Raw genomic sequence first — 16,557 nt, 5'->3', positions numbered from 1 at the left:
ATCGCGGAAGTTCGTTGTAAATACTTTTTTGCTATATCGAACTACTTGCTATTGTCACGGGTGGTGATTCGTGACCAATAAACAAGAAATAAACAGAAATAAATAAACGTTTAATGTGGCGAACTTGTGCCAAAAAATAAAGAAGGAAACAGAAGAAAGCAGAGCGTCGCGGGCGTCGAAGTCGGCGTGTCAGCAGAATCGAGCGCTGGGGCGAGACTGACTCGACAAGGTCGCGGGCGGCCTCTTATCTAGAGTGCGTCGCTATCTCGAAGATTCGGCGAAAGCGGTTCGAGCGTCGCGTGATCGGGGCGAGAATGAACACGCACTTTCTAGAAAACAAAAGCAGGATAAATGATAGAAGTTACGGGCGGTACATGAATAAACGGGAGCTTTCTGGAGGACCGCGACCGAGCGTTGCTTTCTCAGCCTTGCGCGCGGCATTACTCCCCCCTTTAAAAGTGCATCGCCCCGATGCAGTGTAAAACAAATCAAAATAAAAAAGAACGATAAACTAAAGAGTCTTTTGGAGCACAAAAGGTCCACAGTCCTATCGAGCGTAGTACGGCTTCAGGCGCACGACGTGGACGACCTCAGGTCGTGGTGGGCGGCGTGACGATGTTCGTGTTCCGTCGGGCATCACCTCGTAGTTCAGATCCCCGAGTCGACGAAGCACTTTGTAGGGTCCAAAGTAACGTTTCAGGAGCTTCTCGCTGAGACCGCGGCGGCGAATCGGTGTCCACACCCACACCCTGTCTCCGGGCTGGAAGTGGACGTCCCGACGACGAAGGTTGTAGCGGCCAGTGTCGACACGTTGTTGAGCCTGAATCCGAAGTCTGGCGAGCTGACGGACTTCTTCTGCCCTTTGGGCAACCACCTGGGCGTCGTCACTTGCGTCGACAGCCACTTCGTGGGGTAACATAGCGTCCAGCATTGTCGTTACCTTGCGCCCATGCACCAGCTGAAAGGGTGTCACTCCGGTGGTCTCTTGTACGGCCGTGTTGTAGGCAAATGTGACGTACGGCAGCACCTCGTCCCATGTCTTGTGCTCCACGTCGACGTACATGGAGATCATGTCGGCGATGGTCTTGTTGAGTCTCTCCGTTAGCCCGTTGGTCTGCGGGTGGTACGCCGTGGTGCGGCGATGGCTGGTGTGGCTGAGACGAAGGACTTCTTGCGTCAGCTGGGCCATGAATGATGATCCACGGTCTGAGATCAGGACTTCGGGAGCGCCGTGCCGGAGGACGATGGATTCAATGAAAAACTTGGCAACTTCCACAGCAGTTCCGGAAGGAAGGGCTTTCGTTTCGGCATACCGCGTGAGATAATCTGTGGCGACGATGATCCAGCGATTTCCCGACGTCGACGGCGGAAAAGGGCCAAGTAGATCTATTCCGATCTGCTGGAAGGGTGCTGTTGGCGGAGGAATTGACTGCAAGAGTCCGGCCGGCCTCGTCGGAGGTTTCTTTCGTCGTTGGCATTCATGACATGATCGCGTGTACAGGTGGACGGTTTTGGGGAGCTTGGGCCAGTAATACTTTTCACGAATACGTGCCAGGGTCCGGCTGTAACCAAGGTGTCCGGACGTCGGGTCGTCGTGGCAGGCTTGAAAGATCTCCTCCCGAAGGTCGGTCGGGATTACCAGCAGCCATGGCGAGTTGTTGTTCCCGAAGTTCTCTTTGTAGAGTACACCTTGTCTAATGGCGAAGGTCGGCAGCGCTCGTGAAAAAACACGTGGCATGGTACTCCCGCGCCCTTCCAGGTGCTCTATTAGTGCGCGCAGCTCAGGATCGTCTCGTTGACGCCGGGCCATGTCGTCGATGTTCACTGCGCCCAGAAAACACTCGTCGTCATCGTCGTCGCTGCTGCCGGAAGGTGCTGCGACGGGAGCTCTGGACAGGCAGTCGGCGTCGCTGTGCTTGCGGCCTGACTTGTAGACGACGGTCATGTTGAACTCTTGTAGTCGGAGACTCCACCGCGCGAGGCGTCCTGACGGGTCCTTGAGGTTCGCAAGCCAGCAGAGCGAGTGGTGGTCCGTGACTACCCGGAACAGGCTCCCGTATAAGTACGGACGAAACTTCGTGATTGCCCAGACGACCGCAAGGCATTCTTTTTCAGTCGTGGAGTAATTTCTCTCCGCCTTGGTCAATGTCCGACTTGCGTAGGCGATGACTCGCTCGGTGCCTTCTTGTACTTGAACCAAAACCGCGCCAAGCCCTGCGTTACTTGCGTCCGTGTGAATCTCGGTTTCCGCATCCTGGTCGAAATGTCCAAGAACAGGAGGAGTCTGCAGTCGTCGCTTCAGCTCGTCAAATGCCTGCTGCTGTTCATCGGCCCATTCGAACTTCTCGGCGTCCTTCGTGAGGTGTGTGAGCGGTGCGGAAATTCTTGCGAAATCTCGAACGAAGCGCCGATAGTAGGCACATAGCCCAAGGAACCTTCGGACGGCCTTCTTGTCTCTTGGAGCTGGAAATGCTGCGACGGCACGAGTCTTCTCGGGGTCTGGGCGGACACCTTCGTTACTAACCACGTGGCCGAGGAACTTCAGTTCGTCATAAGCGAACCGACACTTTGTCGGCTTCAGGGTGAGTCCGGCGGTCCGTATGGCTTGGAGAACTGCTCGGAGTCGTCGCAAGTGCTCGTCGAAGTCGCTGGAAAACACGACGACGTCGTCGAGGTAGACGAGACAGCTCTGCCACTTCAGTCCTGCCAGTACGGTGTCCATGACACGTTGGAAAGTTGCTGGCGCCGTGCACAGTCCGAAGGGCATCACTTTGAACTCGTACAGTCCATCCGGCGTGACGAAGGCTGTCTTTTCTCGGTCCCTTTCGTCGACTTCGATCTGCCAGTAGCCGCTCTTCAGGTCCATCGATGAGAAATATCGAGAGTGGCGCAGCCGGTCTAGAGTGTCGTCGATGCGGGGGAGTGGGTAGACGTCTTTCTTCGTCACCGTGTTCAGCTGCCGGTAGTCTACACAGAACCTAAGCGTCCCGTCTTTCTTCTTAACCAGTACGACTGGAGAGGCCCAAGGACTGCTTGAAGGTTGAATTATGTCGTCGTTCAGCATTTCTTGAACTTGCTCCTGGATCGCCTGCCTTTCCTTAACGGAGACTCTGTATGGCGATCGATGCACAGGGCGCGCGTCGTCCTCGGTAACGATGCGGTGCTTCGCAACGGTGGTTTGGCGCACCTTCGACGACGTGGCAAAGCAGTCGCGGTATTCGGCGAGAAGGTTAATCAACTGTCGTCGTTTCGGGCCCGGGAGTTTAGGGTCAATGTCGAGCTGCGCTGGCGACGCACTGTCTTGCTGAGGTGGCGAGAATTCGTCAGTAATGGCGGCGACAGCGGCGGAGTTTTGGAGTTCCTCGACCTGGCCCACGGCTGCACCTTTTGTGAGGTGTTGCGCTTCGTTTCGGAAGTTCGTGACGAGGACCACAGTGCGGCCATCCTGAAGTTCAGCAACTCCTCTTGCGACGCCTATTCCTCTTCCCAGAAGCAACTGGAGGCTTCCTTCGAGCAGAACTTCGCCGCAGAAATCTTCGGTGATCCCGACGGGTACGAAAACACTCGACCGCGGCGGTAAGTTCACGTGGCTGGCGAGGACTCGGACCGCAGATGACGTCGCTTTGGGTTCCTCCGGTGGTGAAACAGGCTTTCGCAGCGTCAACCGGTTTGCTCCGAGGTCGATGACGGCGCCATACTCGCAGAGGAAGTCCATTCCGAGGATAACGTCCCTCGAACAGTCTTGCAGAACGACGAACTTTACAGGGCACGTCTCACCGTGGATCTCGACGCGGGCGGTGCATCGCCCGATTGGTGTGATGAGGTGCCCACCGGCGGTTCGTATTTGAGGTCCATCCCACGGCGTCGTGACTTTTCGAAGGCGGCGGGAGAGCCTCCCACTCAAAACTGAGTAGTCTGCTCCGGTATCCACGAGTGCCGATGCGTCGTGGCCGTCGATGATGACGTTTAGGTTGTTGGACACCGTTTCAGGAGCGTCGTTTCGGTCTCCGGTAGGGTTCGAGTGGGGGCCCTCCGACGTTCGTGGAGGATCTTGGCGTCTGTCGTCTTCGGCAACTCCACCTCCAGGGGTTGCCGCGCCTAGTTTCCCCGGCGTGGAGCAAGGGGCGACAGGCTTTCACGTCGGGGTCGGTGCATCGGCGAAGCTGAACGTCGCGGCGATGGTGACCGGAACTCTCGGCGGGACACAGGCTCGGGGGACTGGGGTCGCCGCAGGTACTCGTCGATCTCCCGAGGGCGTTCACCATACCGGGGTCGCGGGTCGTTTGGGTGGAATCCGCGCAGCCCGAGTCGTCGGTATGGGCATCGGCGGTACACATGGTCAGCTTCCCCGCAGTGGTAACACAGCGGGCGTCGGTCGGCCGTCCTCCAGACGTCTGTCTTCCTCGGCGCAGGTCGGTCTGGGTGAACGTGCGCCTGATCTTCCTGTCGTCGGGGATACTGCGGCGTTGGGACGTCTCTTCGGGGTGGCGCCGTGGCTTGGCGGGGAGCTTGCGGCGGTCGTCGGGCTATGGCAGCGTAGCTCAACGTCGGTTCCTCCAGTGCCACCATGGTGACGGGAACCTCTGGTTGGAGCGCCCGTTGTACTTCCTCGCGCACAGCCTCGGCAAGGGAGAGTGTCGCTGGACGACTTGCGGCTGGCAGCAACTGGCGGAGTTCCTCCCGGACGACCTCCCGGATAATTTCACGGATGTCCGTACCAGGAGCGTTCTCGCCGCCAAGCAGCGCGGTTGCAGCGACACTTGGATGTCGCTGGTAGTGGGAAGCGCGCGCTTGGAGGGCGCGCTCGATGTTTGTCGCCTCGGTGACGAAGGCTTCGACGGTGCCCGGCGGGTTGCGCACGAGGCCTCCAAAGATGTCGTCTCTCACCCCGCGCATGAGGACCCGCAGCTTCTTGTCGTCTGTGGCTCGTGGGTCGGCACGGGCGCTCAGGCGGAGGACATCTTCTACGAAGCTTGTGACGCTTTCGTCGGGTCCCTGCGTTCGAATTCGGAGGAGATCTTCTGCCTTCTCCCGTCGGTGTAGGGTGGCGAACGTCCGCTGCAACTCGGCCACACAGATGTCCCACGACGTAAGCGAAGCCTCGTGATTCTCGAACCAATGCCTCGCAGTACCCTCCAGCGAAAAGTAGAGGTTCTGGAGGCACTGCTCCGCAGTCCATCCGTTGTGGCGCGCCACACGCTCGTAGTGCTTGATCCAGTCTTCGACATCCTCGTGGATCTCGCCGTGGAAAGATGTCGGCATACGGGGAGCGGCGGGCAGGTAGACGATGGCAGGAGCGGCGGGCGTCGGCGACTGGTTGGCCATCGTCGGCTTTGTTGGCTGCTTGGTCCTGGGCGGCAGAAGTTCGTGTTCCGGGGGTAGACCTCGGATGCGGCGACTTGACCGGGTCTCGATCTGGTCTTCGTCGGGTCCTCGGGAGGCTGGGTCCGGACTTGTACTGCGGGACCTCGGAGGGGTACGCGGCAGGGGCATGCGTTACCCCGCACCTCCACCAGAATGTCACGGGTGGTGATTCGTGACCAATAAACAAGAAATAAACAGAAATAAATAAACGTTTAATGTGGCGAACTTGTGCCAAAAAATAAAGAAGGAAACAGAAGAAAGCAGAGCGTCGCGGGCGTCGAAGTCGGCGTGTCAGCAGAATCGAGCGCTGGGGCGAGACTGACTCGACAAGGTCGCGGGCGGCCTCTTATCTAGAGTGCGTCGCTATCTCGAAGATTCGGCGAAAGCGGTTCGAGCGTCGCGTGATCGGGGCGAGAATGAACACGCACTTTCTAGAAAACAAAAGCAGGATAAATGATAGAAGTTACGGGCGGTACATGAATAAACGGGAGCTTTCTGGAGGACCGCGACCGAGCGTTGCTTTCTCAGCCTTGCGCGCGGCACTATATAGAACTGATCGTAGCGTTTCCTGCTCTTCGTTATAAATGGGTTTGACTGTACTGTCGCTTGAGATTGTGCACGACTTCCAACCGGGAACAAAGAAGAATGATTCCTAAAGCAGCTCTCACTGTAGACCTTGTCACTGTTTCGGGAAGGGAAGAGAAGCCCTGGACCCAGAAAGCTCTCCTATATATTCTGTTTCAGCCTAGCTTGGCAAAGAGCGAAGGCTACGGGGGGACAAAGCAACGTCTGGGACAGAATTCCTCCTTCCCTTTCTCTCCAACGGTTCGAGAAGAGGGGAAGGAGGAACTCCCTACTACGTTTGTTGATGTGTGTTTTTTAACCCATTATTATGAACACACTACGGACGATTTTTCTGGGGAACGGAGGCATCCATATTAACGAAACATGACTGCAATACGTCACAAACTCGAACTCCAACGAAAATTCGATTCCCGTTTGTCAGACATCTTGCAGCGTATAGCACCACCCCACATGTAATACCCCTTCTTCTGGGGGTCTTGGAGGTTAATTAAATAAATAAACTTAGTAATGCCACAACTACCGGGTGATTCAAGGAGACGGCAGGCTCTTTAAATCGACCGGAAAATTCTCTTTCTTAACCTATCGCGCTACGACTTCGTGCAGCGTTGCCCACAGATGGTGCATTTTTTTTCATAAAATTTGCAAAGAGCGAACTTACCTGAGGAAAAAGTGAAGAAAGAAAAAGGCTTAGCTCCTATGGAAACGCAGCGACGTTACCGGTCTGCAAACAACACGGTGCCGTTTCGCTCGGGAGACAAGAGATGGCGCAAGCGGTCGCGACGCCAACTGCCGCCAACGAACGAGCAAACGATGCCGAGAGCCGGCGTCTTTAGCAGACAAGGAACTGCAGGTCCTTGTTGTTACCGCGCCTGTTTTTGTTTCTGCGACTGTCGCCGCCTGCGGAACGCACTCCGCTTTTGAGTCGAAAAGATTGTCTGCTAAAGACGCTGGCTCTTGGCGCCGTATGCTCGTTCGTTGGTGGCGTTCGTTGCGCCATCTCTTGTGTCCCGTGCGAAACGGCGCCGTGTTGTTTGAAGGCCGGCGGCGCCGCTGCGTTTCCATAGGAGCTAAGCCTTTTTCTTTCTTTACTTTTTCCTCAGGTAAGTTCGCTCTTTGCAAATTTTACAAAAAAAATGCACCATCTGTGGGCAATGCTGCACAAAGTCGTAGCACGATCGGTTAGGAAACTGAATTTTCTGGTCGATTTAAAGAGCCTGCCGTCTCCTTGAATCACCCGGTATATCATAGTCTAGACCCTGGGATCCAGAGAAGTAAGATGAAGGACAAGACAGCAGAAAATCTTACAATTTTGTGTTGTCCTGACCATTATTTTATGCCCTCCTGCCTCAGGGTTCAGGTAATGATGCTTCCCAACCAGCTCGCCTTCATACTTTTGCTCCTGGCACTTTCCAAACTAGTTTAGTGATTTTATTCTGTTTACCATGTCTGGGAGTTTTTTTCGCTTATGTATAACGTTAGAATGCTTGAGGTGTGTGCGTTTCCTTTTTGTCTGTCTTGCGATGCAGCACCGGCGAGGCATGTTGCTGTTGGTGGGCATCAATCAATAAACACAAACATAATTTTGATTTGTCTAATTACAAAGAGCTGAACTGGCAAAGTCTACTCCAAAGAAGCAGCAAGCAGCATTCCTAGAACTTCGAGGACCGTTCATTCATCTCGAGTAAAATATAAGCAGCGCGCCGTCTGGGCGTGGACTCGCCACAGAAATGCAGCCGCCGGTCCTCACCTGGAAGTAGCCCTTGGCGGTGAGGCTCTTGAGGAAACGCTTCCACCGCACGTCGTCCACGATTGCCTCCGCTGCGTCTTGCGGATTGTCTCCATCACCGGCCGGATTCGCGCCAGCCGCCAGGATCTCCAAGCCACACGCCTGAAATTGGTGCCCCTCGTACTCGTGTGCCGAATGAAATGCGGTGCGTCACGTTGCACACGTGGATCCCAGCTAAATTTTAGTAAGGAAATGACTCGCCTTGAAAAGATTTCACTTCAGAAAGCCATTTACCGGTAAAGACTGAAGCAGACGAGCACAGCAAATCGTAGGCGAACAAGGAAGGAACCGACAGAAGAGCGGAGGAAGAAAGCAGACGACTGGTTAGGCATGTTCGTCTTGCCGGGACGAGTCAAAGTCATTCGAGTGCCTGTCAACTGCATTTAGTTTTATACAACGCGGAATGTGGATATTTTCCCTCAAAGTAAGCTAGAAAAGAACTAGGCACAGGTCTTACAGGCGATATTTCTTGCTTCTGCAACTGGGGTTTGTTTCCGGAAGGAAAGACACTTTCCGAAATGTTGCATCATTGAAGGCTCTGTTGGTATTCAATCTTCTTCGAACTTCTTTGCGTATATTAAGGCGTCGCCGGCAACACGGGCCCGTGGGGACCATTCCCGGGGACCGCGACATTTGCGTCCATGCCCCGCTGTTCCGAAGCAGCCGGAATGTGCGGGACCTTTCCCTTTAGATTATTGTATTAACTCTAGGCAATGGACAAAGGTGCGCATCATCTCGGCTTTGCGGCCCCAGAAACGCCGTTAGGAGGAAAGTGAGCCGAAAAGGAACCGACCAGCTTGAGGCCGAGGTCGTGCGCCACAAAGTCCGGGGAGTGAGTGGGCGGCAGGTTCCAGCCGACCCGGCGGTCAGGCGCAAACCTCTGCTGCCGCAGCTGGGCGTACAGGCAGCGGGTGAAGAGCACCTCCGCCATCACGCGCGTCTCCGGGGGGAAGTGCCTGCGGGGGTCAATTCGTCAATCCATTTAATCAGTTTCTGCGGCGGCCAGATTTGACTCAAGAGACAATAACATAGTACGAAAAAGCAATGAAAGACAATAAATAAATACCGGCTATGCTACTTAACGTGCCTGCGGGGGAGGGGAGGGTTGCCCTCCGACGATGTTGCCAGAACAATGCCACAGTGCCTAGAACGAATCTCTGACCGGCGTGTTTGACGCAAGAGCTGGAGTGTCCCGCTGTCGGATGTGCCGATCCTGGCGATTACGCGTAGAAGTTCCGACAAAAAGCATGAGTAAATGCGAGCGATGTCTGTCCGTTCGTTCAGTTAATGGAAAGCCCACAAATCGTCCTCCCTTGCAGATCAGGCCCATCTCTCCGGTCTGAGGATGAATGGCGGCATAAAAAGTCAGTTAAATGCACTTTTTTTTTTTTTTTCGTGCCAAACCAACAAAGGCATTTGGCACGCACCGGCGGAGTACTGAGGATTCGTTTGGACAAACGGGGAAATCTTTTTTGAAGTGCAACCAAAATCTCGGTTGCCTTCTCCGCAATAAGCCTCTGTCAGACTGTGGGCCCCTCGGCCCGGATTCAAACCCGCCACTCGCCAGACGACCCCCCCAAGGAAAACTCGCCTCATTGCTCGCAGTGCCTTCAAGTCCAACGGATCCCTCGCCACGAACGCTCCGACCGCGGGTCCGAGGATCTGCGGGTCTCGTCGAAGCACCGCCACGGCGGTCGCCGGCAAGAAGCAGTGAGCCCGGTGAAGCGACTGCCTGTGCTTTTCCGGCAGGTCTTCCACTCGCTTCGACAGTGCCCTCTGCACCGCCGGCGCGGCCCTGGTGGATGCTGCGGGCGACCAAAGCGTCGCCACCGCCTCCATGACAGTCGGCGCGCTGGCTTGGTCGAGAGACTTTGCATCGCCGTCTTTTGGAATGATGTGAAGGATGCCACGGTAGAGGTAGACCTAGACGGACGGAAAAGAAGCAAGATCCAAAGTTTTACCGCAATTCCTAGGAAGCTCCGACAATATAGGCCCCATTCAAAAAGTCTGACAACAGTGCAAAAAAGCTAGATCTGGCTGGGCACACTGGGCAGCAGACGCCATCTTGAAGGATGCTCCCAGTTTGTTTACGTCCCCTTAGAACGAGTTTCGTGGTGTGGGAAGAAGGTCGTGCGTGAAATACAACTGCCGTTTTTTTTATCACCAGCTAAGAAATTCTTTCTTTATCTGCTCAGAGTAAGAACGAGATACTGAGTGTTACCATTAATTTACTAAAAGTGAAAGTGCATTAGTTCCTCGAAGATTCTTTTAATGTTTCGATGATGTGCTCCTCCGTGCTGGTCTGTTCTCGAGACGTGCTTGCTAAGCAGAATCATCGGCGTCAGGTTAGTGAGAGCCATGGCGCAATAAAGCGGTGGCACACGATTGACTTTGTCTGCTACGACGGAATGTCTGACTAAAAAAACTCGCCGAAGTCCAGGTGACCGGGCTATCCGGGTAACGAGCCGCGCACATTCGAGATATCACTCCACGGGTCCACTGGTCGGAGATGCGAGCATCTTTCGCTTGCTATGGCTGACAGTGGTGTTTTGGAACATGCCCCTCCCATCCCCTGAGGTGACCTCGGTGTGTTGCAATCTTCGATTGCTTTTTTCATAGGAAAGTCAGCCGCATAATGTCATGATTTAGGGATTTCTAAACTGCTTAGAGCTTGCAGGGTCAGTTATCGCCATAGTTTGGTGATCTTAGGGCCCCTTTAAAGTGAAACGAAGTATGGAAGCAGTTTTGCGAAAGCAGTGTCCCCTTCGATTTGCTTGGATGGTGCGAGCACATCATCTGTGCAACTGGTTATGTAAGAGCCATACTTGATTATAGTATCACAATTCTTACTGGGGCTGTCTTTAAGTTGTGCCACAGATTCTAACACTTTCGGAAGGGGGGGGCCCGGCTCCTCCCCCTTCCGAAACCTTCCATTTTGCTGGGGTCTCTTTTCCCCCCTCCCCCTCATACAACATTTTGTCATGGGGGACCCCCCCCCCCCCCCCCCCCCCGAAACAAAATCCTGGCTACGTGCTTGATCACTCTAAATTGTACTTAGCAGTTTAACGCTGTAATTAATAAGCTGCTTAAATCTGTTAGATAAGCATTTGAGGCAGTAGGTAGTTTTACCTACCTTCCGCGTCTATGAGTAAATACTCCACACGAATAAAGCCGTATTCAAAACCAATAGCCGCACACTTTTTATGAATAGCAATACTAACTCTAGTGTATCGGGCTCACTTGCAAATCCTCGCGTCAAACGGGCCTGGCAACAACAAATATGCAGTCGCAACCCCAATCGTGGCTCACGTTTTGTCTGGACATCACGGCAGTACAAGACAAATGCAGCTTCTTCACTCATTTGGGCAACCAAACCACTCCCCATCTGACTGTACACAACAAAACGCAATCCTACAGTGATTAGTATTGCAGCAATGAAAGGCGCACAAATTGGCATGAGCGATTTTTTTAAGATGGGGTCAGTTGCCTATCCACGCGACAGATGGCGCTCTTTTATCTGAAGGGCCTATACATGGCTTGCATTGACGTCCCTTCAGCAGCATACACAATGGTGCGAAATGTATGCTGCAGAAGGTACGGGCACAGAATTCGTACGAAGCAATGGCGGCTGGTGCGGTGCCATATGACGTCACGTGCAAGGCATGCATACGTAATTTTTACAGGACATCACTTTCCCTATTCCCACCCGCCGGCCGCAATTACCAGGTACTGAGAAGCAGATGCGAACTGCGCCGCCGCTCAATTAAGAAATTGCTGCGGCGTATGTATCGTCGTGCATGTCGCAGCGTCCGTGTGCATGACTACAAGACAAAGTTTCCACCCGAAATCCAGGATCACTAAACTAAACATTTTAACTAAAAAGATTCATGAAATGCAGTATGCAAACCGGCAAGGCTCGTAAAGGGCAGAGGTTGTTCATTGCGTTGATAGTGGCCAGACGCTGGGTGGGCACCCAGTCGGCTTTGTATCGTCCATGAGAGTCGAAGGTTTACCCATTAAAAAATGTGCCTGTATACTTGAGGCATTAAAAGTCGCGGCATCTGAGCTATACTGCAAATTTGCGCCGTCGCCAAAACACTATCAACACAAGGGGCTACGAACACCAGAGAGAGGGAGCTCGACAACAAAGGTAAACGCAAAGAGGGCAGCAGCGGCTCAGTGTCAGTAATCTAGTAGCTTGTCAGTGCCTGCAGCGTTATGCTACTTGGTACTGTAAAGCTACCTTAGCCACTGTGGCAAGATGCACAGAGGACGAACGTAATGCCGGGGTCACACTGCTTATACATGATACGAAAGACAGACTGCACAGAGGTTTGAACGCAACTTACCATGAGATCCGTTCTTAGAATGCCGCATGGCAACGAGTTCAAGGAGAAACTTGGCACGCAGCATTCGTACCGCGGATATCGCGGCGACTGATGTCTGCCAGACTGTTTCTTGCGAGGTTTTTGAAATCTTTCTGGTGCATCTGAGCAAGTGAGGAGCCTTGGTGTTTCTCGGACAGGAGTTTTGTGCGCACAAACTGTCCATTATCACTTTCGGCAAAAAATGCAGCCTTATATCTGGCGTCGTGTTACTGACCTTTGCGTAGGACTTGCTTCTGCTGTGGCAACCGAACATTGCACACATTGGCATTACTGCACCACTATGACCGTAAGTTCAAATAAGGTGAAAGGAAGAAACGCGCATGGAAAACGATGCAGCAGTGGCCGGCGTTGCCGGCGGAAGCCTGAAACCGAAACTACGTCAGTACCTGGCAATGGCGACGACATATCCCATAAGCCCTGGCAGTGACACCCGTGACAACTATGCATACATAGCTTGCATGTGACATCATTTGTGGCCATGCCACTATTTTATGCGCCGCGAGCGTTCGGTTTACCGTGTTAGTTTCACACCGCAGATTTTGTAGTTTAAAGAAACCAGTAAGTAGAAATGACCGTCAGTACCCAGCAATGGCGACCCTTGCAAGCTTTGAAACTAAGTTCAATGAACACAAAACTTTTGGCTTATAAAACACTCATTCGTCCGTTGATGGATTACGCATGCGAAATTTGGGATCCTCATATTGTTAAAGATGTGCTAAGCTAGAAAAGGTGCAATGACTTGCTTTACGTTTTATTTTTTCCAAATATCGTCGACTGGATTCACCTACGGCACTGTATTCAAAAGCCAACATTCCCTTACCTAAGATGAGGCGTAAAGAAAAAAGATTGAAATTTTTATATATGATTAATAATGGCTTATATGGCCACAGTCGCGAAGGTGACTCAAGGATCAAACTTCACCGCTTCCCCAGCTTCCCTTCGAGATCTTGGGAAGCGACACGGCGACAGAAGTGGATTACTGCAGTGCGACGCAACAAGTAAGTGAATTTTACAGAAACTGTTGGGAGGGAAGTGAACGAAAATATATGTGCAGGCTTGGAAAGTGGTCGGACGAACTCATTTTGCGGACTACTCGGCAAAATAAAATTTATACTAGTTGTATTACGAGTTGCTTTGACAGCCACATTAGGGAAATATGATAGGAACATTCGGGGCGATTGTTGCTTCGCTGTGGCGTCGAGAATCAGGCGATCAGGTCTTCAAGTGAAAGGCTCGTCGGCCCGTTCCGGCACTGTTCGGCACGCGTGGTCGCAACCAAAACCTTCCAAACCTGCGAATTTTCAAATAGTGGATTTTCGTAGCACAAAATTTGTTTGTTTCAGCAACCAAATTTAATGCTGAGTCTGGTAACAATTGTGACGGCATGCAGAAAGCAGGATGCTAAAGTTTTTCTTTAGAAAAATCTCATGCGAAGCGTAAATATCCTTTTTACGCGTACACTTCGTTGCCTGTCGCCATTTTACACCAGGCTTTGCAATGTGCGTACGGTTCTGTAGCATGCAGAGTTTGGTTCTAATTACCCAAATTTTATTCTAGTGTGTGTGGGCGTCGGGAGGAGAGGACGGCCGAGCGAGGCGCGAGCGCGGGCCAGCCGGCGAGGAAAGAGGAAGAGCGTGCTGCGCGAGGCTGGGGCCGGGCAGGAACGATAGAGCCGTTCTGGCTGGTCTATCCCATGGCGATTCCCGGGAGCATTCCACCAGCGAAGTTCGGATCAGGACCGGCGGAAGCGGCGAACCCTGACCATACTGGCCTAGTCCATGACGATCCCGGAGTGGTTCCGCAGCGAGACTCTGGCAGTGATAGGACAGAACAGCTAGCCTACGCAGCACTGGCGTGGGAAGGGCGATCCGCAGGCCTGGACACGGGCCCCGACTGTGAGCTCTGAACGACGGGCGACAACTAGGGTCGGCGGGTCCGGAGTGCCGGCTCTCGAAGACGGGCAACCGGGATGTACAATAAACCCATTTGTTGTATTGTGTCACTTCCTGGGAAACGAGCGAAGCACAGACCGATCAGGCGCCGGGCGGCCACAAGTAGTGAAGACAACTCAAACTGGTGTCCAAATGACGACTCTAGAATATTCTCTCAGCACTTGGACCTAGCAAGGTTCCCGATTAAAAAACCGCATAAAAGAACCAGGGACGCAGGTACACACGGGGACTGCTGAAATCGGGGTCGCCGCCGCTCGCAACGGCCCGGCGGGAAAACTGACCGCCCTATTAATAGAGACGCCTCCGGTTGTGGCGCTGAATGCAGTGCTCTCGTGGCGCCGCCTGGCCATTGCCGGCTGCCTATAGAGACTGATAGTATTTTGAAATAAATAAATAAATAAATAAATCTATTAGGTAGCATACTTTCAAAAATACTTACTCGGTTTTCACTGGTTTCTGGGTTCAGCCACTTTGGCAAATGATCGGCGGCCTCAATGAGCAAAAACTCTCCATCTGAATCTTCCACTCTGAGAAAACAAAAACGCAAAAATAAAAGTACCAGCTTGAATACGTCACAATCCACTTCGTGACGTCATGCAGAAACGGTGACGTCAAAAACTCCCGCGCTCACTTGACAACGAGGTCTTGGTCTTCTTTGGTCAGCTGCTGAAGCAGGTAGACTACAAACCACTCGTCTTCGACGTTGTCGCCAAAGTATGTGATGCCTTCCAAGTGAGGCGGCATGCCGTCTAAAAGAACGAAAAAAAAGTTTTGATTGACAGGTGATGGAGGTAGGAACCCCGAGCACGCACCTCTTTGTGCTTCGACCACACCCAGGTTGAACGGCTCATCTTGCCAGATGTAGCTCGCTATGAGCGGAAAGAGCTTGGCTGTGTAAGATTCAAGCTTGTCCTCCAGCAGGAGTTTCACGTTTGCGTTTTCGGCGAGCTTCGGGAATAAATAGTACCGGACAGTATCGTCTGCGACGCGCCTGGCAGCTGCCATCTTGAAATACGAAACCAAACGTGCCGTAAGTTCAGAATGTCTCTTTATAATTTTCACATCATAACTCAATAAAAAAAAAAAACGCATTCATTGAACTAATAAAACAACGCAAAGTTCGAAAACAAATGCTACTCCAACTTACTTTAGGTACCATTGTTAAAAATGCTCGAAAACGAAACTACGCGGAGTATGAAGCCACGGCTGAGTCAGTATGTGAGATTTTCACGTGATTATTTGTTGTGGTCGTAAGCGGGCGAAGCGCGTCCGCTCATTTCTGCGTCCGTACACCTTTTGGTCTCAGCATCATGTCTAAAATGCTAAAGCCCAAAGCTCTCACACAAGTGCTCTCCCAGGCAAATACGAGCGGCGTGCTGTGTACACTGTAAGTGCCGTCGAGATTTTCTATCGAAGCTGTGCTTCCGCCCCTCAAACTGCATGCCCTTCCTGTCCTCCCCATGCTATCGTTGACTCGTTTGCTTGGATGGCATGTTTTTGATCGCTATTAAAGTATGCCCACCTCGTAGATTACTGAACCGAGAGGGCACCCTGCTGGCGTACTCGGGCTACGCCGACAAGGACGCCAAGATGACGGCTGCCATCGCCAGCAGCATCTGGCTGGCCAACGAGAAGAACGCTCACGCTGCCATCAGCGAGGGCCAGTTGCGACTGGTCGTCGTCGAATGCGAGGTCAGTGCCCAGTTGGCCCTGCCAAGGCCTTTGCCCAAGAGAACACGCTGTGCTGAGGGAGTTATCTTTGAAGACAGAGGTCTGTTTCGTAGTTGACTTCCGGCGCTTGTTCTCTCGATCTATGAAGTCATCTCTGTCGGAGGCCGAAGAGACCAAATTGCACTTTCGGTACCAGGCCCAAGACCAAATCGCTTCCAGTTCTACACAGTCCACTAGTTATTGCTCCTAAATAAGCCTGAGCCTATTATACGAGCACAGGCATATTCGTTGTGCATTTGTAACTCGTACACTTGAAAACAATTTTTTAAAATTCAGCATCCATATTTTTGTCTTTCAACAAACTTCGTGACATCACTTAATGGGCACCCAATATTCAGAGCCATACTAGGAACAGTAACCCCCTGAACTAAGGAATGTAAAAACCGTGGCAATGACGTGTCCCGCATTTCCTTCTTCCGTGTCCTCTAGGACGGTCAGGTAGCCATCACCCAAGTTGCCAACCTCCTGCTCTGTCTCCACGCCAAGACTTCGGTGGGCCAAGGCTTGCTACGTGCCAAAGCGAGGGCGCTGGTGGAGTACCTCGAAGGGCCCCTTCTGCAGGTTGCCGTTTCCTAGGTGAAGACAAAGTACCGTCTACCCGTGTATATATACCTCCTCGCATCCCCTACTTCTGCAAGGCCGTTCCTCAATAAAGAGAAGCATTAGGATGTTTTTAGAGGGAGCCTCTCCATTCGGCTGCGGAATTTCGCGCCCCCTGTGGCAGCACAACACTGGGGTTTTGGCAACAGCT

At 52.7% G+C, this 16,557-nt stretch overlaps 2 protein-coding genes across 2 annotated transcripts in view; one reads left to right on the top strand and one right to left on the bottom strand.

Annotated features, from left to right (window-relative positions):
• LOC8036335 (protein ecdysoneless homolog) overlaps positions 1-15,092 on the bottom strand; it is a 32,261-nt gene extending 17,169 nt beyond the window's left edge. The window contains exons 1-6 of the mRNA XM_029982778.3: positions 14,888-15,092; positions 14,707-14,824; positions 14,515-14,602; positions 9,327-9,658; positions 8,529-8,691; positions 7,697-7,837 (exon numbers count right to left, since the gene is read on the bottom strand). Of these exons, the coding sequence (XP_029838638.2) occupies positions 7,697-7,837; positions 8,529-8,691; positions 9,327-9,658; positions 14,515-14,602; positions 14,707-14,824; positions 14,888-15,080 (1,035 nt within the window). The 5' untranslated portion in view covers positions 15,081-15,092. The remainder of the gene's footprint in view (positions 1-7,696; positions 7,838-8,528; positions 8,692-9,326; positions 9,659-14,514; positions 14,603-14,706; positions 14,825-14,887) is intronic.
• Positions 15,093-15,276: 184 nt separating this feature from the next.
• On the top strand, positions 15,277-16,482 carry LOC8036330 (ragulator complex protein LAMTOR2). The gene is made up of 3 exons (XM_002411771.4): positions 15,277-15,462; positions 15,605-15,767; positions 16,236-16,482. The coding sequence occupies exons 1-3, from the start codon at positions 15,386-15,388 to the stop codon at positions 16,380-16,382; spliced, it is 387 nt and encodes a 128-aa protein (XP_002411816.3). The 5' UTR covers positions 15,277-15,385; the 3' UTR covers positions 16,383-16,482.
• Positions 16,483-16,557: the final 75 nt, after the last annotated feature.

Source organism: Ixodes scapularis, unplaced genomic scaffold, assembly GCF_016920785.2.
Source record: "Ixodes scapularis isolate PalLabHiFi unplaced genomic scaffold, ASM1692078v2 PGA_scaffold6__148_contigs__length_123643588, whole genome shotgun sequence".
In the NCBI taxonomy this organism is placed as follows: domain Eukaryota; kingdom Metazoa; phylum Arthropoda; class Arachnida; order Ixodida; family Ixodidae; genus Ixodes; species Ixodes scapularis.
This window is presented reverse-complemented; position numbering and strand designations above follow the sequence as displayed.